Consider the following 22,685-nt stretch of genomic DNA (forward strand, 5'->3'; position numbering starts at 1 on the left):
TTCTTTTTCTCTCTAAATGGATGACTTGAAAGTTATTTTCTGATTAGAAAAGTAATGTTGGCTCATCATAAAGCACAGAATTTGTTGCCTGTCTCAGACATTCAGAAATGTACTGTTTCTCCAGGAGGGAGTCAGATTTCTCTCTGTGTCTCCTTTTGTGTCCCGCTTCCAGTTTATAACCCACCCTGATCATGAGCACTCCCTGGGGTCCTTTTCTGGGGTCCTGGCAGCACGGTAGAGACCTGGGCAAGCAGTTGTGTGGTTCTCTGTCCCGCGTATGCAATGCTCTGCCTCACTCCTGTTGCCTTTCCTGTGCCCATGTTTATTTTCACGTGTGGCCCCCAGGGCCACAGAGAAAGGAGCTTGTGACTTGAGAAAGCAAAGGTAGCTTATGAAATGGGCAGAGAGGTGCCTCTGTCCACTAACTCAACTTCCTGCCTTTGGACTAAATCTAGAAGCAGTCGTCGTCACAATGAAATAGAGAGTTTTCCTTTTGACTCTGGTAAGTCTATCACCACTTGGGGAAGACTCCTGGGTGAGGAAATTGAAGATATTCCATTAAGCTGCACACTGGCTCTCTCTGTCTGCCCTTTCAGACCTGCTTTCCACGCCCGGCCCTGCCCTGCGCCGCCTGGAGGCTGACTGGACATCGGTGGGTTTCCTGGCCCTGCGTGGATTTGGACAATGGGAGACCCCGGCAGGAGACGGGAGGAGCAGAGGAAGGAGAGCGACCTCAGGGTGTTTACCCTCCTAGCGCCCTCCCTGTGTCTGTCAACCAAAGGTCACTGCTCTTTTCAGAGTGGCTGCCTCCCCACCATGCTCCCTTTGCACATCTCGGTAACCGTGTCCTGCCTGTCCGTTGGGGCTCTTGGAGAGGCAAAGCTTCTCAGCTGCCAGCCCAGGGTGCCCTGCTACCCCTCCCATTCTTCTCTACCCGCCCTTGTCCTTGGCATAGTCCCTCTGTGAGCAAATCCTCCTCAATCTGTGTGTGACAGCTTTTTTCTGTGGAGACCCTGGCAGGTATATGTTACCTGGCCATAATGCATTAACTTTCTTCTTTTTATAAAGATAACTAATTCAGCATTGCAAAACTTATGGCGTATAAGTGGTATAAATGTGGTATAAATATATTCAAAACTCCTCTATGTGTTAATGGTCATCATTACACATGAGTAGGTCCCCCTTATTCATGGCTTTGCTTTCCGCAGTTTCAGGTACCTGCAGTCAACCAGGGTCTGAAAATAATATTTTTTAAAATTTGTATTTTTTTTAAAGAGAGAGAGAGGGGAGAGAGAGAGAGAGAGAGAGAGAGAGAGAGAGAGAGAGAGAGAGAGAGATCAGTTTGTGTTCCACTTATTCATGTATCCAGTGGTTGCTTCTCTACGTGCCCTGCCTGGGGATCGAACCTGAAAGCTTGGCGTAGCAGGACGATGCTCTAACCAACAAAACTACCTGGCTGGGCCGGGATCTGAAAATATTAAATTGAAAATTCCAGAAGCAAACAGTCCATAAGTTTTAAATTGCACACTGTTCCAAACAGCGTGGTGAAGTCTGTGAGTCCCAGGAATTTGCTCGGATGTGACTCCACATCTGCACGCTGTACACCCACCGCCTGCCAGTCACTCAGTGGCGTCTTGGTCATCGGACGGGCTGTCCGGGTGTTTTGGTGCTTGTGTTCAAGTCGCCCTTATTTTACTTCATAATGGCCCCAAAGCGCAAAATATTGACGCTGCAATTGGGACATGCCAAAGAGAAGCCGCAAAACGCTTTCTTGACGTGGAAAGGTGAGCACAATAAGATACTTTGAGAGAGAGACCACATTCACATAACCTTTGTTACAGTAATTGTTATAAGTGTTCTATTTTCTTATTAGCCATTATTGTTGATTTCTTATCATGCCTAACTTAGGCATTAAACTTTATCATAGTTATGCATGCATAGGGAAAAAACATAGTATTTATAGGGTTTGGTATTATCCACAGTTTCAAGCATCCACTGGGGGACTTGGCACATATTCCCCGTGAATGAGGGGTGCGGGGGACTACTGTATCTGCACTACCTTTATTTTTCCAATTCTGAGAGAACCCAGAAGCTTCAGCTTATTTTCCGTTTGCAAGTTGACTTTGTATGGCCTAACTCACCTTTGAGTCTGGGGGATGGGAAGTGACCAGTGCACCAAACCAAATGCTCTACACAACCAGCTAAAGATGCTTCCCTGGGGAGCTGGAGGCACGGGCATGTCAGTGCCAAGGGAAAACCTACCGGCCATGCCAAAAGGGAAGCCTAAACTGCCAAAATAAGACAATGCTTTATTAGGTCTACTCCTCATAAACTAGCCACTTGCTTATGTAGAATCACTCGGACCTGGGCAAGAGGGGTCTTGTATTTCGGAGGCCCTCATGCCTCACTGAGTGAGGAGTCTGCAGGGCAAGGGGACTACTCCTTCCCCTCCAAGACCACAGTCTGAATTCCTGGACTCTAGGATTCCCTGCCCAGAAGGCTTTGACCCTGATCTCAGAGTCTGCATAGCCCCGTTCCCGGGTCTATCTTCTGGGGGTTGGGGCAGAAGGCACTATTGGAGCATGTACTTCCAGGGGCAAGGAGTGGCCATTTGGATGTAGAACAAGGGTGTCCACATGCATACCTGTAAGACCCCTTAAGACGTAGGACAGAGACAGAGGTGGGAAGAAAAGAGGGAGGGCCTGGGGAGCAGCTCTACAGGAGAGCTATGTTCTGCGGAACCGTGAATTCTAAATTAGAACCTGGACCATCTAGGTCAGGGGTCCTCAAACTACGGCCTGCAGGCCACATGCAAATACAAATATTGTATTTGTTCCCGTTTTGTTTTTTTACTTCAAAATAAGATATGTGCAGTGTGCATAGGAATTTGTTCATAGTTGTTTTTTTTTTAATTATAGTCCGGACCTCCAACGGTCTGAGGGACAGTGAACTGGCCCCCTGTTTAAAAAGTTTGAGGACCTCTGATCTAGGTTATAATGAAGGTATATTCTATTTATCAGTTTGTTGGCATTTTCTTGTCTTCCTTTTCTTCCATGAATTTAATATTTTTTTTTTAGTCTGCTTTATACCTTTAAAATTTATACATATGGCATATGAGCTTTTATTTGCAGTCTTTCCTTGGGCTCTGCAAATATGAGGAGTGGGCCTATGTTTCTATATATATAATTTTTTCTTGACATAGACCAGGGGTCCTCAAACTACGGCCTGCGGGTCACATGCAAATACAAATATTGTATTTGTTCCCATTTTGTTTTTTTTACTTCAAAATAAGATATGTGCAGTGTGCATAGGAATTTGTTCATAGTTTTTTTTTTTAACTATAGTCCAGCCCTCCAACGGTCTGAGGGACAGTGAACTGGCCCCCTGTTTAAAGAGTTTGAGGACCCCTGGCATAGACCAAAGAATATTTGTCTGACTTCATGGACCTCAAAATGGCAGGTGAAATTTAAATGCTCCAAGATGACTTGAACCTGCTCCCACGTGTGATGACTGACCAGCAGCAGGCCAGAGCTGATATCTGTGGGAAACACTTGTCCATGCATGTTTAGAAAGTGGTTTTTAATCTTTGAAGTCAGTCTTCTCAGGGGTAGTTTTACAGGTGCCAATGTTCAATGTTCACATGGTCAAAGGGAGTCCAGGAGGTATCCTGCAACTAACATTGGCAAGTTGGTCTCAAATTTCCAGTCCCAGAACTTGAAAAGAATATATAATTCATTCTTGATAACCATTTATCACGGTTAAAGAAATGGCCCTTTTAAATGCCACAAAACAAACAAACAAAAAAACATCCCCCAGGTAGAATTAGTGGTATGGTAATCATGCTGTTCTGCAAATGCACTTCCAAAGTTTGGTGGATTGCAAAGCTTTGGGGGATGCCTCAGCTCTCAGGTGTGGTGAGCGTAGTTTCTCAGGTGACTAGTCTTAGTGATAGTAGTTTACTGCAATCCAGTGAAGGAGAGGAGGTTTTGGAGAGAATGTATGCTATGAAACACAATACAGAATTCAGAGCATGTATTCACGATGGCTGGATCAGAGAGAACAGTGTTTTCTCAGTGTGCTTAGTATTACGTAAAAGGCGACTCACCTATCTTGAAACGACCCATGTAGTAGATCTGGGTGCTGAGGGCCAGAGAGGCCAGTATGTGGATCGCAGAGAAGATGACCCAGAACCAGACGTCATTTTTTCCAAACACCTAGAAGAAAAGATGGAAGTTGCCTTCACCTGCGGTTTTCCCCAGAGAACTTCTAAGATCAGCTCCCTCTCAAATCGGCATAAGGAGTCAAAAACCAAGCTGTATGTGACTTTGTCCCCCTCGCCTCCCCCTCACACTCCACCTCATCCCCTTCACTGACCTCACAGGGGTCTTACTACACTCAGGGCAGGAAACAGAATGGCTACCTGGCCAAATAAAAATGGAAAAGGGAGAGGCAGCTGAACAGCAGTGGTGAAGGGGTGAGAGGTTTAAAGTTGAGGACTACTGCTCTTCAAATAGCTGCAGACAGGTAACACTTGTCCATGCATGTTTAGAAAGTGGTTTCTAATCTCTGAAGGCAGTCTCTCCAGTCTTGTACATCCCTACTTCAGTCTCATGCGAGTGAAGTCCCAGCTTTAGCTTAAAACTCTTCAGGGGTAGTTTTACAGGTGCCAATCACATTATAAAAAATAACTAGCTGAATAAGTAAATAAAATGCCACGAATGGATCAATGATGAGAGTGTCATGACCAAGGATTATGATTAATTCAATTCTGTTCACCTGAGCTCCCCAAAACAAACAAACAACAAAAAACCTTCCAAGAGGGTTTGTTCTGAAAGGGAGGCTGAAGTCATGGGGAGGGACGCACCACTCCAAGCACCGTGAGTGTGATGACCAAGGCGAAGGAGGCGTAGGCAGCGTAGGCGCTGGCGTTGATGTCTGGGTGGCGGGTCTGGTAGAGCTTCAACATGCAGAGGCCAGCGATCATGTACATGAAGGAGGTGTCTGCAGGTGCAGAGGAGGAGCTGAGACCATCAGGATCCAGTAGGCAACAGACAGATTTCTCTTCAGCCTCGCAAAACCCCCTCCCTTCAGGCCTTGGGGTATCCATTGCCCTTAGACTGTGTGGAGACCTCCAATATGCCTGCCTTGCAGGCATGTTCTCTAGGCAACCCCTACATACTCCACTTCTGAATCCCTCCAAAGAAAGCTGTTCCTAGTTCACAGAAGAAACTTACCTGATATGACAAATAATTGACTATTCCCACTTGCAGGGGTGTTTGTGTTTAAACGCTGGTGTTCAACAACAATAACAGAAAAAGCCCTCGTGGTGACAATTAAGGCAGTGTGACAAGAAAATGAATCTTAGGTAAGCGTAGGAGGCCCTTCTCAGCATCCAGAAACGTAACCACCCTGATGGCTGCTCCTGCATAGCTTTATAGGCTAAGGATTTCTCATCAGCTAGAAATTAAATGTGGCTTAGCTGCATGAGAGTTATGGAAATGCAAGTGAAAACAACAATGCAATATTCCATGTTACTAAACAATCTAATAAGAATTTAAATACCCACTCAAATGCTCATAAGACATATTCAAAAATAGACCAGATATTGGGTCACAAGCAAAGTATCCCCAAATTCAAGAAGATTGAAATCATAAAAAGCATCTTCGCAGACCACGATGGCATAATATTAGAAATAAACTACAATAAAAACAACCCAAAATACTCAAACACCTGGAAGCTGAATAGCATGCTATTAAATATTGATTGGGTTACCAATGAGATCAAAGAAGAAATTAAAAACATCCTGGAAACTAATGACAATGAAAACACAACAATCCAAAACCTATGGGATGCAATGAAAGCAGTCCTGAGAGGGAAGTTTACAGCTCTACAGGCCTATCTCAAAAAACAAGAAAAAATGGTAGTAAATCATCTAACTCTACAACTCAAAGAATTAGAAAGAGAGCAACAAGAAAACCCCAGAGTGAGCAGAAGGAAGGAGATAATAAAGATTAGAGCAGAAATAAATGACATAGAGACCAAAAAAACAATACAGAAAATCAATGAAACCAAGAGCTGGTTCTTTGAAAGGATAAACAAGATTGACAAACCTCTAGCCAGACTCACCAAGAAGCAGAGAGAGAGGACCCAAATAAACAAAATCAGAAACAATAGAGGCGAAATAACAACAGACCCCACAGAAATACAAATGATTGTTAAAAAATACTATGGACAGCTCTACTCCAACAAACTAGACAACCTGGAGGAAATGGACAAATTCCTAGAAAAATACAACATTCCAAAACTCAATCAGGAAGAATCTAAAAATCTCAACAGGCCAATAACCATGGAAGAAATTGAAGCAGTCATCAAAAAGCTTCCATCAAACAAAAGCCCAGGACCAGACGACTTCACAGGGGAGTTTTACCAAACATTCAAGGAAGAACTAAAACCTATCCTCCTCAGACTACTACAAAAAATTCAAGAGGAAGGAACACTTCCAAGCTCATTCTCTGAAGCCAGCATCACCCTAATACCAAAACCTGGTAAAGACAACACAATGAAAGAGAATTACAGGCCAATATCCCTCATGAACATAGATGCCAAAATCCTCAACAAAATCTTAGCAAATCGGATCCAGCAGTACATCAGAAAGATCATACACCATGACCAAGTAGGATTTATCCCAGGGATGCAAGGATGGTACAATATCCGCAAATCAATAAACGTGATACATCACATAAACAAATTGAAAGAAAAAAACCACATGGTCTTATCAATTGATGCAGAAAAAGCATTTGACAAAATTCAACACCCATTTTTGATAAAAACTCTCAGCAAGGTGGGAGTAGAAGGATCATACCTCAAGATAATAAAAGCCATATATGACAGGCCCACAGCCAGCATCATACTCAATGGACAAAAACTAACACCATTTCCCCTAAGAACAGGAACAAGACAGGGATGCCCCCTCTCACCACTCCTGTTCAACATAGTACTGGAAGTGTTAGCCATTGCAATTCGGCAAGAAGAAGAAATAAAAGGCATCCAAATTGGAAAAGAGGAAGTAAAACTGTCCTTATTTGCAGACGACATGATATTATACATACAAAACCCTAGAGACTCCATCAAAAAGCTACTAGACTTAATACATGAATTTGGCAATGTAGCAGGATACATAATTAACCCCAAGAAATCTGAGGCATTTCTATACACCAATAATGAACTTTCAGAAAGAGAGATTATAAAAACAATCCCATTTACCATTGCACCAAAGAAATTAAGCTACCTAGGAATAAACTTAACTAAAGAGGTAAAAGACCTCTACTCAGAAAACTACAGGACGTTGAAAAAAGATATAGAGGAAGACATAAACAGATGGAAGAACATACCGTGTTCATGGATTGGTAGAATCAACATCATTAAGACGTCCATACTACCCCAAGCAATCTATAAATTCAACGCACTTCCATTAAAATACCAACAGCATACTTCAGAGATCTAGAACGAACTCTCCAAAAATTCATCTGGAATAAAAAAAGACCCCGAATAGCTGCAGCAATCCTGAAAAAGAACAAAGTAGGTGGGATCTCAATACCAGATATCAAGTTGTATTACAAAGCCACTGTTCTCAAAACTGCCTGGTACTGGCACAAGAATAGGCATATAGATCAATGGAATAGAATAGAGAACCCAGAAATCGGCCCGAACCAATATGCTCAATTAATATTTGACAAAGGAGGCAAGAACATACAATGGAGCCAAGATAGTCTCTTCAACAAATGGTGTTGGGAAAATTGGACAGATATATGCAAGAAAATGAAACTAGACCACCAACTTACACCATACACAAAAATAAACTCAAAATGGATAAAGGACTTAAATGTATGACAGGAAACCATAAAAATTCTAGAAGAATCCAAAGGCAACAAAATCTCAGACATATGCCGAAGCAATTTCTTCACTGATACAGCCCCTAGGGCACTTGAAACGAAAGAGAAAATGAACAAATGGGACTACATCAAAATAAAAAGCTTCTGCACAGCAAAAGAAACCATCAACAAAACAACAAGAAAACCCACTGTGTGGGAAAACATATTTGCCAATGTCATATCTGATAAGGGCCTAATCTCCAAAATTTATAGGGAACTCATACAACTTAACAAAAGGAAGATAAACAATCCAATCAAAAAATGGGCAAAGGACCTAAATAGACACCTTTCAAAAGAGGACATTCAGAAAGCCAAGAGACATATGAAAACATGCTCAAAGTCACTAATCATCAGAGAGATGCAAATCAAAACAACAATGAGGTACCATCTCACACCTGTCAGACTGGCTATCATCAACAAATCAACAAACGACAAGTGCTGGAGAGGATGTGGAGAAAAAGGAACACTTGTGCACTGCTGGTGGGAATACAGACTGGTGCAGCCACTATGGAAGACAGTATGGAGTTTCCTTAAAAAACTGAAAATGGAACTCCCATTTGACCCTGTGATCCCACTTCTAGGAATATATCCCAAGAAACCGGAAACACCAATCAGAAAGGATATATGCACCCCTATGTTCATAGCAGCACAATTCACCATAGCTAAGATCTGGAAACAGCCTAAGTGCCCATCAGTAGATGAATGGATTAGAAAACTGTGGTACATCTACACGATGGAATACTATGCTGCTGTAAAAAGGAAGGAAATCTTACCATTTGCAATGTCATGGATGGAACTGGAGAGCATTATGCTAAGTGAAATAAGCCAGTCAATGAAGGAAAAATACCACATGATCTCACTCATTCATGGACAATAGAGACCATTATAAACTTTTGAACAATAATAGATACAGAGGCAGAGCTGCCTCAAACAGATTGTCAAACTGCAGCGGGAAGGCCGGGGAGGGTTGGGGGGCAGGAGGTAGGGGGGTAAGAGATCAACTAAAGGACTTGTATGCATGCATATAAGCATAACCAATGGACATAAGACACTAGGGAATAGGGGAGGCTAGGGGACTGTCTAGGGCGGGGGGATAAAATGGACACACATGTAATACCCTTTGTAATACTTTAAGCAATAAATAAATAAATAAATAAATAAATAAATAAATAAATAAATACCTGACAATAACACACGCCAGTGACGATGTGGGAAATGAGAACCCTCCCACAGCTAGCAGGAGTGGGAATTAATGCTCTGGAGAGAAACCTGTCCGCTTTTGGTAAAATACAAGATGCCCATCTGCCATTGCAGGTGACCCCTAAATTCTACTTTTAGGTTACCCGGAGAACCTCTTTCACATATACACAGAGCTGAACATAAGGACGTTTATTCGGGACTATCTGTCACAGCAAAATGTTGGTAACATCTGAAGGTTGTTCAATAGAGGAATTGATAAATGTGGTATATTTTTAATATAGAATATGACAATCCTTAAAAAAAAAAAGAATGAATGAGCTGTCCTTGATTCAATATTGATAAATCTTGAAAACATATTATTGGATGAAAAAAGAAGGTTGCAGAACAGAGTGTAGTAAATTAATATCAATTTACTACAAATGTAGTAAAACTATAAAAACAAACTGGAAGAATAAATACCAAATTAATCATGGTTGTTGCCTCTGGGGAAGGAAAGAGGGCAATAAATTTGGAAAGTAGTTCAAACAAGAACTTTATACAATATTTTATTTCTTAAAAAGTAGATTTAAGTCAAATGTTTTTAAATATTGGCATTTGTTTATTCTGAGTGGTGAATAATATTGTTCTCTATAGTTTTCCCTCTTAAAAATGTTTTCTAATTTTAAAAAATTAAAATGTGACAGAGAGTCCTGGCCAGTTGCTCAGTGGTTAGAGCTTTGGACCTTGGACTGAAGGGTCCGGGTTGGATTCCCGGTCAAGGGCATGTACCTATGTTGCAGGCCTGATCCTGGCCCGGGTTGGGGCATGTGCAGGGGGCAACCAATTGATGTGTCTCTCTCACATCAATGTTTCTCTTCCTTTCTCTCTCCCCCTTCCCTTCCACTCCCTCTAAAAATCATTGGAAAGGATATCCTTGGGTGAGGATTAAGCAAAAATAAATAAATAAAATAAAATAAGACAGAGAATTTCTGTGGTGTTCTAAGTTAATAGCCAGAGGCTAGAGCACAAACATAAAAATGACTGTTTAAAAACCTTTCTTCTTGAGTACAGAGGACATTGTTAATTGCCTACCACCAGCATCAGCTCTTCCCTCCTGCTCCCTGACAGCAGCTCAGTGCTAGCTCAGACTTCTTAGCCCTGCTTTCAATTCAGAAATGCATACCTGTCAAGCCAATTTGCTTTAAGAAGGCTAACCTCACCCCTGGTTCCAGGGATAGGTCCCATTGATCTAAAGGTAATCTCACCTTCTTTGCCACTGTGATTAGTGTAGCAACCCAAGTCTGAGCTAACTAGCACACAGGGAATGAGTCTGGAATGGGCTCATGACTCTGATTCTGGAATAGGCTCAAGGAGCTATTGCGCTGTGGGGGAATATCTGGGGGACTTTTAGAAAAGAAGTTTCCATGCTCTTAAACGAAGGCTCCTGAAGCTGTGTCCTCCAAACATCGTGGGGTGGAGACAGGAAGCCAGAATCAGCTATAACTATATTTGCCATCCTAAGTTCCCTGACAGCCTGAGAATAAAAGCAACAGGTGAGAAGTGGAACCAGAGCTATTAGCCCTTTCCGCCTCTGGAGTTTCAGGTGGTGAGCTGAGCTGATAAATGTCCTTATTATTTCATTCAATTTTAATTGGTTTTTCTATTACATCCATCCCAAAGCAATCTAACTGCTAAATTAGGCCAAGTTATACTGAGGACCTTTCTAGACACTAGTTGGTGAGTTCTACCTGCTGACTTGCTGCCTAAGATTAGCCCACGGCTCACCTGCAGATATGGCCATGAGATCAACATTCAGTCTTAGGAGTTGTCTAGTCTAAAACGTGATCAGAGAGAAAATGTGTGGAAACCATGCCCTGTAGTGAGGTGCCCTTGGGCTTTAGTTCGTGTGAAATGGTGTTTAATTCTTGCAGGTATGACTTTGGCATTTTTGGGAAGGTCCCAGGATAAGGATCCTATAACTCAAATCCGTGTAGTTGATGTAAATTCTAATTACCAAATTGGAAGTTGGAGTAATTAGGGCAGATGTGGTAACAAGCACTGAGCACTCCTTCCATCATCAATGCGATGCCCATAGCATAGAAGAGACCGAAGTGTTTGGGAATCCCATACTCCTGGAAAAGGAGAAAGCGTGGTCAACAGAAAGATACCAGTGAGTGACAGAGCCACAGAATCTGGAGCCCAAGCCTGGCCTCAAGCATCGTAAACCATCATCACCACCCATAAGATGTTCTTCCTCTTTGTAGATCTGGTTTGGAATCATAGCCCTTGTAGCTCCCACTTGTGATTCACCCGCCCTCTGCTCACCTTGGCAAAGATGTCCTTGGCATCCAGGGCTCTTCGGTGGAGAATGTCCCGGCGCAAGACTATCAGCAGGAAGAGGAGGCCCAGGAGCACGTGCCCCACGTTACTGAGGATGTTATTGAAGGCACTAAAGGGACGAGAGAGAAACCATGAGAGAGTCAGGCAGTCAGAGAGATTTAGAGAATGAATGCACGAATTAGCGAGGGAACTCAGCATTCGTGTTTTCCACCACTAACCTTTTCATAAGGTTCCAGGACTGAAAAAAAAAAAAAGATTCCAGGACTGGAAAATCATCAGAGATCATCTTTAACCTTTCATTTTAGGATGCCAGGCCTGTAAAATGTGGCTGCTTCCTCTCAGGGGTGCCCACTATGCTTCCCTATTTTTTAAAATATATTTTTATTGATTTCAGAAAGGGAGAGGGAAAGAGACAGAAACATCATCGATGAGAGAGAATCATGAATTGGCCTCCTCCTGCATGCTCCCCCGGTGGGGATCGAGCCTGCGACCCAGGCATGTGCCCTTGACCGGAATCGAACCTGGGACCCTTTGGTCTGCAAGCCAATGCTCTATCCACTGAGCCAAACCCGGCCAGGACTATGCTTCCCTATTATGCTCTCAATCCTCTCTGGTCCCATGGGCACTGGCATGGAATGAATCCTGGGAAAGAGAGATGCTCCAAAGATGGGCAGTTTGGGCAAGTGTTTCAGCTACAGTGTAAGAGGGAATTCTCATAGATGGATCCGTGTTGTGTCAACACTTAGCTCTGAAGGTATGAATATAAGGATTTAAGCTGGTCACAACCAGTGGCTTTAATTCAGAAAACTTGTTCTAGAACAAGAAGCCAGGCTCCCAACTCCCAGGCTAATGCTCTTTCCACTTCTGGAGGTTGCAGCATGGTCTTAGGGCAGCCGTGGGCAAACTACGGCCCGCGGGCTGGATCCAGCCCGTTTGAAATAAATAAAAGTAAAAAAAAAAAAAAAAAAAAGACCGTACCCTTTTATGTAATGAAGTTTACTTTGAATTTATATTAGTTCACACAAACACTCCATCCATGCTTTTGTTCCGGCCCTCCGGTCCAGTTTAAGAACCCATTGTGGCCCTCGAGTCAAAAAGTTTGCCCACCCCTGTCTTAGGGGCAGCAAGTGTGGTTCAAGTTCCTACATCACTGACAGCTGAGGGACCTTCAGCAAGTCCTTACCTTTCTAAGCCCTAGCACAGTGATGGCAAACCTTTTGAGCTCGGCGTGTCAGCATTTTGAAAAACCCTAACTTAACTCTGGTGCTGTGCCACATATAGAAATTTTTTGATATTTGCAACCATAGTAAAACAAAGACATATTTTTGATATTTATTTTATATATTTAAATGCCATTTAACAAAGAAAAATCAACCAAAAAAATGAGTTCTCGTGTCACCTCTGACACACGTGTCATAGGTTCGCCATCACTGCCTTAGCATCTTCATCTAAAAAGGAGGATGGCGACAGTAACACTGTCTTCCTCATGAGGTTGTTTAATGGATTGGATGTACTTGCAGCTCATGCCCATGGAAAAGTGTCATCACAACTAGGGACCTGATGTTTTCAAAAACATCCCTGCCCTCACCTCAGCAGATTATTTTTAGGAACATTTCCTGACGCCTCATACAGGAATGCGAGAAGCATGTCTGGTCTCAACTTCTTGATTTAAATTCCTGTTTATCCATGACTGGGGTAGTTTTCCACAGGTGTTTTTAGTATTTTTTAAAAACTGAAATCATAGCATTACATAGAAAGGCATTTCTAAAAGCCTTTAGAAATGGCAACCGGTGGAGTGGGCTTACCTCAGGACACCCAAAGGGTGAGCACAGAGGAAGTTGTAGTAACAGATGTCCTGGTTTCCAGTGACATTTACCACCTGCAAAATCAAGAGCGAGAAGCAGAGATGCAGTTTTTCTCGGTCCCCTGAGCCAAGCCTGAAATCACAAAGAGCAGCACTGCTCACAGTGATAGACTGTCTGTGACTCACAGTGCAACCAGCACTCCTTCTCATCAGGCTGGGTCATTATCTGCCACCTCCCCTCAGCACAGGCACATTTCCTTTAGATGCTACCATCTTGCTTTGAATTGAAATATTCTGTTTTCCTCATTACACGGCCTCAAGGTGGAATTCAACTGAGTTTGTTCCCTTTGTTCTCATGATAAAAGGAGTATCAAAGGATGCTAACATTGGGACATGCCTATTAGGACTGCCATGATATGTCCTATTTTCTAGATGAATGCTGGGAGGACATGAAGCTGTCCCATCCTCTGTGAAAATAACCACCGTGCAGGTAGACACGAGGATATGGTGTTCAGTTTTCCATATTTACCACCATCTCTATCATCAAGAATCTCCCCAGACCACAGTATAAATATGTTTTCTGACAGGGCCCCAAAGTATTCAGAGAATATTTAGTTTATAAATTGTGATAATCAGACCTCATAAAGTACTTGTTCTCATAATGTAGTACATGCAGTAAATATGAAATTGGCTGAATATTATTAGAACTTTGGTTCTCAAAGTTGGCTGTACACTGGAATCACCGGGCATTTAATAAGTACTGATGGCTAGTTCCACTCTAAGAGACTCTGATCTAATTGCTATGGGGTACAGATTGGACACAGGGATTTTTAAAAGTTCCCCAGATGATTTTAATGCACAACAGTTTGAGAACCACTTCACTGGAGACACCTTCAGCTTCGTGCTAATCTAAATGGACTTTCTCACAGAGAATAAATCCTAGGAAGGTCACTCAAGTGACCCGGACCCTTGGATTCTATGAAGGAGTATTAGGGATTCTTAAACTATTTTAATTATTATTTATGTTTATTTTTATTTTGTTTTCTTTTAATATTTTTTAGTTTTATGAAGCTAGTTTTACTTTTACAAAAAAAATGTCCTCTTAGTGAGAGGGCACAGGCTAAATGAGACATCAGGCATCTTTGTTTTGATCTGCAAACTTATTTATTCATTATCCCATGATGGTGAAGATTTCAAACTGGTAAATCATAGGCACAATTGATAGATACTATGACTGAATGAGTGCAAGGTAATAATTTTGAATTGGTAGACAAAACAATACAAGTGGTCCCAAGCCTCTCTCTGATAAAATAATTGGGAATTAAAAATCAAAGATGAAGTATTGGAGAAGTCCAATTAGAACCCAAATGGGAAATTAATTTTTGGACCAATCCCAAGTTATACCTTTCTCTGTACCACAGCTCTCTCCCTGCAGTATGAGAGCGTGGGTTCTGGGGTTCAGGGCAGCACTTACTGTCTGGTAGGTGATGACCAGCTGGATCACAGGTAGTGCATAGAACACAGCGATAGTGATGATATTCCTATGCAGGCAGAAAGAACCAGAAATAGCTATTTCCAAATTAACAATGAAATCTTCATTCAAGTTTTTTAAAAAAGAATGTTTTCACCCCATAACTCCTTAGTCAACTCACAAAAGCAATTAGAAACTGATAATGTGGTTCTGGTTTCTCCAGTCATTTGTAAAGCAATGTAAATAATACTTGCTTCTGTTTTAACTAAATTACTAATGAGAATCTATCGCTTAAGGATGTTATTAGAGGAAACGTGGTCAGAATGCAAGTCATGGGAGATGGATCACACAAAGGAATGTGGCTCTCTTAGATTCCTCTTAGTTCCAAAATGAAGGTTCCACTATGAAATTCCATGTCGCCCCCACTGTCCCTTGTTTTCCTCTAATATCTGAATCCAATTAAAGGGGAAAATAATTGGGAAGAGAAAGGAATCAGAAGATCCGTCAGTGTCAGCCTGGGGTTTTGAGGGGAGGGAAGGGCCCTTGACAGGCAGCTCAGCCTCTCAGCTCGAAGGGAGGTGGCATCAGTGTGTTTGATTATCCTGGGATAGTTTCTAGCTACCCTGAGATGCTCTAGGCATCTAGTCCCTGAAATGCCTGGTTCGTCCAAGAGCAAGGCCTGGTGAGGAGAAGAGGAGATGGCTGCAGATTAGCATGTCTCATGCAAGGTAGTGACATTAATGTTATTGTTGCATTAGCCTTCTGGAAGAGAATTTGGTGTGCTCCCTGCACATACGGGAGTCTACTACCATTCTTATTTTTTCCTTTGTATTTATTTAATTTAGGGCCGGTTGCCTCTTATAATTTATTTTTCCTATGGAATGTGGCATGGATTCTTTAAAAAAATATATTTTATTGATTTTTTTTTTACAGAGAAGAAGGGAGAGGAATAGAGAGTTAGAAACATCGATCAGCTGCCTCCTGCACACCCCCTATTGGGGATGTGCCGGCAACCAAGGTACATGCCCCTGATTGGAATCGAACCTAGGACCCTTCAGTCCACAGGCTGACGCTCTGTCCACTGAGCCAAACCAGTTAGGTCATGGCATGGATTCTTGAAACACCTATATCTATGCCTCATTAAACATTAAAACCTGTAATAAAAGTGACGGTATCATATACAAAAAAACCTTTACATTTTGATAAAGATAACTATGGCCTCTTGGTCATCTACTCACCAAAAATAAATCTTATATTTTTTGCTGATGATTCTCCGGTCCTTCCTGGACAGATCTGACAGGTAAAGAAACATCTGGAAGCCAAATAAAAAGAGAATGCAAAGCTGTACTTGCTCTCCCCCCCCCCCCCCCCCCCCGCATAAGATACAAAGGAGAGCTTTACAAATTTCAGTTCAATCCCTTACTAGGTAATTAAATTTATTTAACAAGATTTTTCTTTTAACCTTGCTTATCCCAGAATATCATAATAAAAATCTTAGTATTTCTTCTTGGACTATTAAGGATTGGCTGATGTGGAAAAACTAGTGGGAATCGAATGCTTCTTATATCTTAAAAATTGATTTCCCAGTTTTCAAAGAGGTCCACAGTGTGGTTCTTGAATTGTAGGACTGAAACTGTGCAATTCATCTTCATACACCTTCCCAGATAAACACGATATAATAAGTATACACCAGAAAGAAGCACACTTTACTCCTAAAGGATGATATGCACAGAACCAGAAAGTCTTTCCCAGCTACACCCTTCAGTGAATTTGTTCTTCCATCTGGTTGGATCCCTCTCTCCTTTATTATCCACAAGCTGTCACTTCAGACCTGAGGGTGTTCTGATGCTCTATTCTCTTTAATGTTCTCATTTTCTTCCTCCAGACAGAAGTGCTAATTAGAGGATTGCTTCTAGCCTATAGTTATAGTTTACTTAAAAAGCCCTTTGGGAAATATGACTTTTGCCCGAAGGAAAACAAATAAGGACACAAAGGCATTGCTGAAGTTGTAATCAACTGCCCTTCAGAGAGGACAGCCAGGCAGAGGTACCTTGGTCCGGATGACGTTCTTATCACTCTCAATGTCTGGCATGGTGTCGAAGTCACTCTCCTCCACAGAGCTGTCCGAGTCTGACTGGTATGGCTGCCCCCCATCAGAGGAGGACATCTGCCTGCCGGGACTGGAGCTTGACTCATCTGAAACAGAGAACACTCATCTGCCTTCCAAAGTCCAGAAGAACCCAGGTTGCCCATTCTTCTCTGCGAAAAGCACAGTGCTGACTCAAACTAGTAAAAACTAACACCTTACCCACAACACATGACCTTTCTCTCAATTCCTCCTCAACGAACTTTTAATGTTCCTCTTCTATTTTTAAGAATATAAAGACATCTGCTCTGTTACCGATTGGACACAAACATAATATGCTATATTTCCTGTTTCATATTTAAAATATGAACATAAATATATAAATATATGCATTCACATAGTTATGTATAGCATCTACCACATATACTTGTCAGCACACCCATATCCAGCAGCTCTACATGGCTTGTGGATCAAGTATTTGTACACGGAAATCCCCCACATGCCACATCTAGGATTACATAATGTAAACAACATTCTCAGGAAGAGGAATCCTTGTGTTCCCGTGAACACTTCCCAGAGCAGATGGGAATCTGTGCAGCTTGATGAACACATGTGCCAAGCCTACTTCCGCTTTATTTCTTCTGTTCAGATGGCTAAATAAAAAAAGCTCCTGTTCTGGCAGAGCCAGAAATAAGTCGTCTGCACTGAGTCCACATGCTTCTCATAGTTACAGAACAATAGGGCAGGGATACAGGATCCCAGTCTCTCTACACTGACATTTGAGGTGCAGCATTCATAGGCCAATCAGCGTCATGGAAGTGCATGAAAGCATCAAAGCACTCCTACTCCAAAAGACAGGGCTGGGAATTCTGTTTCCCTCAGGCCACTTAATGAACTCTGGGGGTTGCCAGGTGCATGACTGGGTGTCAGTGAGCAGGTTCATAACTTCATAATTTCGATTATGAAGTTGGCCCAAAGGATGACTGGGGGGCTTCAGCCATGGTCACCTGCAGCTCAGCCTTAGTCTTCTGACCACCCTTACTCCCCTGAAACCTGAGAATGAAGCAGCTGGTCAGGTGAGGTCAGGCTCCCTAACATCAGACCCCGACACATCTTTCAAGTCCTCGACAGGCTGGGTATGAAAAAACCTCCATGGGGGCCTTGGGATGTTGATGGCAAACCATTATAGGGAATTCTGTTCAAGTGTTGCTAGCAGATCCAAGAAACAATAATAGAACCAGAGAAAGTTAGAACTGGAAGGAATCTTCCAGATCATCCAACCAATTCATCTTACAAAGACCATACAGTCTTACTAGTATGTGATGACTGCCTTGCCTGCTCTCACAGTCATTAGTGGCTGGAGAATTAGGAAGCACTTCCATGAATAGACTCGTAGAAAATACCTATTGCCCCATAGCTGCTCCCTTCGGGGGTGCTGGCAGCAATGGGATGTGACACAGCCAGAGTTCCAGAGCCTGTTAAAAAGCAAAGCGAAGAGAGACACACTTTATGTCCAGTTGCTAAAACAAAGGAACACAACACAATTCTAAGTAGTTTGAACGATCAGCACACAATATTTTAAATTTGATATTCTTTTCACTCTAATACAGGAGTCACCAAACTGTGGCCTACAGGCCAAATCTAGCCTGCCACCTGTTTTTCTATGGCCCTTGAACTAAGAATAACTTTTAAATGTTTAAATGATTGGAGGGAAAAATCAAAAGGAAAATAATATGTCATGACAGGTAAAAATTCTAGGAAATTGAAATTCAGTATCCTATCTAATAATAGACAAACATGGTAATTAACCATACCTCTGCTATCCTTCCCATTGGCTAATCAGGGCAATATGCAAATTAACTGCCAACCAATATGGCGGGCGGCAGCCACGCAGCTGAAGCGAACATGAGGCTTGGTTGCCCCGGTGATGGAGGAAGCTAAGATTCCCCGCCTGCCGCAGCCGGGCTCTGAGCTGCACTCTAAGCAACTATGTTGCAATTATAGAAGCTAAACAAACCCCAGGTACCTGCTTTTAGCCAGCCGGCCTCAGAGCTGGAGCCACAACAAAGTTTCAATTACAGAAGGTAAATAAATCCCAGAATAAAAAAAAAAAAAGAAAAAAAGGAGAGACTAGGAGCTTTTCAGTTGCAGGCTTGGCCCGACTGAAAACAGCCCTCAGCCCCTCATCCAGGCTGGCCAGGCACCCCAGTGGGCACTCCCACCCTGAAGGGGGTGCGGGCAGCCTGAAAACAGCCATCAGCCCCTCACCCAGGCTAGCCAGGTACCCAAGCTGGACCCCCACCCTGATCCAGGACACCATTCAGGGCAAACCAGCTGGCCCCCACCCATGCAGCAGGCCTCTATCCTATATAGTAAAAGGGTAATATGCAAACTGACCCTAACAGCAGAAAGACTGGGAATGACTGGTCACTATGACACACACTGACCACCAGGGGGCAGACGCTCAATGCAGGAGCTGCCCTCTGGTGGTCAGTGAGCTCCCACATGGAGGAGCTCTGCTCAGCCACAAGCCAGGCTGATGGCTGCCAGTACAGCGGTGGTGGTGGGGGCCTTTCCTGCCTCCTCAGCAGCACTAAGGATGTCCGACTGCAGCTTAGGCCTGCTCCCTGCTGGCAAGTGGACATCCCCTGAGGGCTGCCGGGCTGCCAGAGGGATGTCTGATTGCCATCTTAGGCCAAATCCCCCGAGGAGCAGGCCTCAGCCAGCAGATGGTCATCCCCCAAGGGGTCCCAGATTGTGAGAGGGCACAGGCCAGGCTGAGGGACTCCCCCCCCCCCCCACCCTGAGTGCACAAATTTTTGTGCACTGGTCCTCTAGTTCATATATAAAGTTGAATTGAGATATAGTCATACTCATTTGGGTATGTCTGTGGCTGGCTTTAGCTACAATGAGCAGGTTTGACAGAGACTATATGACTGGCAAAGCTTAACATATTTACTGTTAGGTACTTTAGAGAAAAGCTGCTGATTCTCGCTTGACAGTATTGCAGAATCACAAGAACAAAGGAGCATAGGTGCTGAATCCCTGTGAGAAAGGCCACCACTGAACAAAAACGTCAGAAATAAACGCCTGTGATTAAGGCACTGTAATTTGGAGGTTTACTTGTTACAGCAGTTAGCAGAACCCTCACAATAGGCTGAGAAAGCCCAGATGGGAAAGGAAATTTCTGCACTCCTTGGAGCAATAAATAATAGCAACATGAGCTAAAGATGTGAATGAACATTGGTTATTTTGAGGGATATTGAGGAGGTAGAATAGGAGTATCTATTGCCAAGTGGTTGTTGTCAGTGAGAGAAAAAGACTCTAAAAAGTACATCTGCGCAGGTATCTAGGCAGTTTCTGACTCTGACTTAATGCCGCCATGTTTCCGGGCGCCACGCTCATTTGTGGAGACGCACGGGATTCTTCACCGTCTCCTGAGCTTTGCCAAGGATCTGGGATATTGTCGGGCTGGTGGGGATTCCTTACTGAAATCTGCTTTCTGAGAGATGCGATTGCTTCTGTCGCAATACAGACAAAAAAAAAATAAAATCTGTAACTTGCCAGTCTCTTGTACTGTTGCAGGGAAATATCTTTTCAGTGAAGCCATAACTGAGAATATTCTTTCATATCCTCACTGCAAATATATTTCTATTTCTTCATTGAAAACATGGATCTTTATCGTTTACATTAATGCTGGAGTGTAACACATGTAAAAGGACCCAAAGCCTCAAACAATTCATCGTTTGTCACAGTTGGCTCTCTTCATTCAGCTCTCAAACTACACTCCCACTAGTGGCAGTGAAATCATCCAGTTGTGCAAGCCAACTTTATAGTCTTTCCACTTTTTTTTTTTTTTACTCTTTGTGTGTCCATTCATTTCCTCCATGAAAAAAAAAAATTAAATCTCAAGTCCAAAATATTTAGCCAGACGATGAGAGACATCTGATGGCCTTGGAGACTCAATTGCCTGCCTCACTTTGATGGCTCAGCAGCTGGACAGCAACACCATGGAGCTAATGGCAGCATTCCTGGCTGTTCCCAGGGCCCTCAGAATGCAAACTGCCTGGCACTGTTCCTAGGCTTGGAGATCCCTTCATATATTTCTTATTATTTAAAGAAAGATGTTCCCTGGCCTTCCTTGGACTTACCCATAATTGCATGGTATCAACACCATCTCTACTTTCCAGCCAATTTCCAGGCATAGAAACAGGTTACTTTCAGACTCTTAATGAGAGATTAAATCTTTTGAGCACATAACAATGTTATGGGAAGATGGTGACTGCAAATTGACTTTTTTTTTTTTTTTTTACCTAGGACAGATTTGGCCATAGTTACAGCACAGAGCTCTGCTGCTGCTACTATTGACTATGATTAGTACTATAACAAGTACTAACACTGTTACCACCACCACTCCTACTATTACTAATGCTTCTGGTACTGCTGCTGTGGCTGCTGCTGCTATGATCACTACTACTGGCCAATGGTTATTGAAAGCTTACTGTGCGTCAGACACTCTTTTGAGCTCTTTACAAGAATTTTAATTTTTCAACAACCCTATGAAGTGGGTGCTACTGTTATCACCACTTTAAAGACAACAAAAGGGGAGTTGCTGAGAGATCAAGTAATTTGCCCAGAGTCACTCTGATATTGGGTGGATATTGGTTTATTATATTGGTCTCAGCTAAAATTTTTCTTAATTGAAAGAAACACAAGGGTTTTCCTTCAAAATATGAATAACTGTCAGTAAGCAAGTTGTTTTGGTGGAGAGCTCCAGAATATCTTTCAAAAGAGACAAGCAGGTTGAGGCTCATGCGCATCTCCACAACCATAAGCACAACCTTTGCTCTTTACATTGGCTGCTGTGCTGGCCAATGATTCCTTACTGGGCCATGCTCCTGCCTTCTTTCTGTCTAGTTCATTGTAGGAAGTCTCACAAAAATCACTGCATTGATAGTATCCCTCAGTGCTATATTCAGTCTTCTCCATTTACATTTCCCTCAGTCCCTTTCACATCTTTTTCTTTTCAAGTGTAAACCCCCTATTTTTAACCAGAAACCTCTGTTCCTTATTTAAGATTTAATTAAAAAAATAAATGTGCAAATAGTAAGTGAAGAATGACACTAAAATAATAAAACCTAGAATTTTTGGCATTTTGGTGTTCCTGAGAAGCCCTCTGAGGAGGTAAGAAGTGCACATAGGAAAATGATGAGGTCAGTTTTGGCAGGAGGTTGTAATGGTTTGTGGGAGCCAATGGTTTTTGTGTGTGTGTGATCAAAAGAGAAAAAAAAACACAAACAAAAACTAAAATCAAAGCAAGCGAGAAAGCAAAAACAACCACTGTTTTGTCAGGTGACAACTCCATTAAAAAGAAAAAGCCAGCTGTGTAGGTCTGTTCAGACTTGGACGTGTCACTGATTTCTGCACTCTGCTCTGCCTCATTCTGAGCCAACAGCAGGGGCTCTGTGACGATTTAGAACGTCAAGATTTTCATGTGCAATATAATTGCCAGCACGTAAAAAGTTTGAACTCTGTGGACTTTTATAGGTATAATTTAAACATACGATTGATCAACATCGGATAATTTTTCTTATGTCTAAAACATGGGTTTCAGGCATGAAATCCAAAGCATTTTCTTCCAAACTTCAAGTATGATCAATGGTCCTAGAAGGCAAGCCATTTTTACACTTATCTGTATGGTACTGAGAAAGAAGAATTAAATACAAAAATATTAGCTCATAGGACAGACCAAGATGTTCTAGCTGGAAATAAGCAAACTTATAAGGTTGTGAATGAGCTAATCTAATTGAGGAAACTTGTTCTGTTGTGTTTTTCTCTGAGCACAACCCCCTTGCCATCTGTCTACTTTACTAA

The 22,685-nt window shown here is 42.5% G+C and overlaps 1 protein-coding gene across 2 annotated transcripts in view; it reads right to left on the minus strand.

Annotated features, from left to right (window-relative positions):
- Positions 1 to 22,685, minus strand: part of SIDT1 (SID1 transmembrane family member 1) — a 95,471-nt gene that overhangs the window by 9,901 nt on the left and 62,885 nt on the right. For both annotated transcript variants that reach the window (XM_059687836.1, XM_059687837.1), the window contains exons 11-19: positions 18,215 to 18,286; positions 16,776 to 16,921; positions 15,964 to 16,037; positions 14,729 to 14,795; positions 13,256 to 13,329; positions 11,436 to 11,559; positions 11,125 to 11,242; positions 4,865 to 5,001; positions 4,106 to 4,214 (exon numbers count right to left, since the gene is read on the minus strand). In XM_059687836.1, the coding sequence (XP_059543819.1) occupies positions 4,106 to 4,214; positions 4,865 to 5,001; positions 11,125 to 11,242; positions 11,436 to 11,559; positions 13,256 to 13,329; positions 14,729 to 14,795; positions 15,964 to 16,037; positions 16,776 to 16,921; positions 18,215 to 18,286 (921 nt within the window). The remainder of the gene's footprint in view (positions 1 to 4,105; positions 4,215 to 4,864; positions 5,002 to 11,124; positions 11,243 to 11,435; positions 11,560 to 13,255; positions 13,330 to 14,728; positions 14,796 to 15,963; positions 16,038 to 16,775; positions 16,922 to 18,214; positions 18,287 to 22,685) is intronic.

Source organism: Myotis daubentonii, chromosome 3 (genome assembly GCF_963259705.1).
Source record: "Myotis daubentonii chromosome 3, mMyoDau2.1, whole genome shotgun sequence".
Classification (NCBI taxonomy): Eukaryota; Metazoa; Chordata; class Mammalia; order Chiroptera; family Vespertilionidae; genus Myotis; species Myotis daubentonii.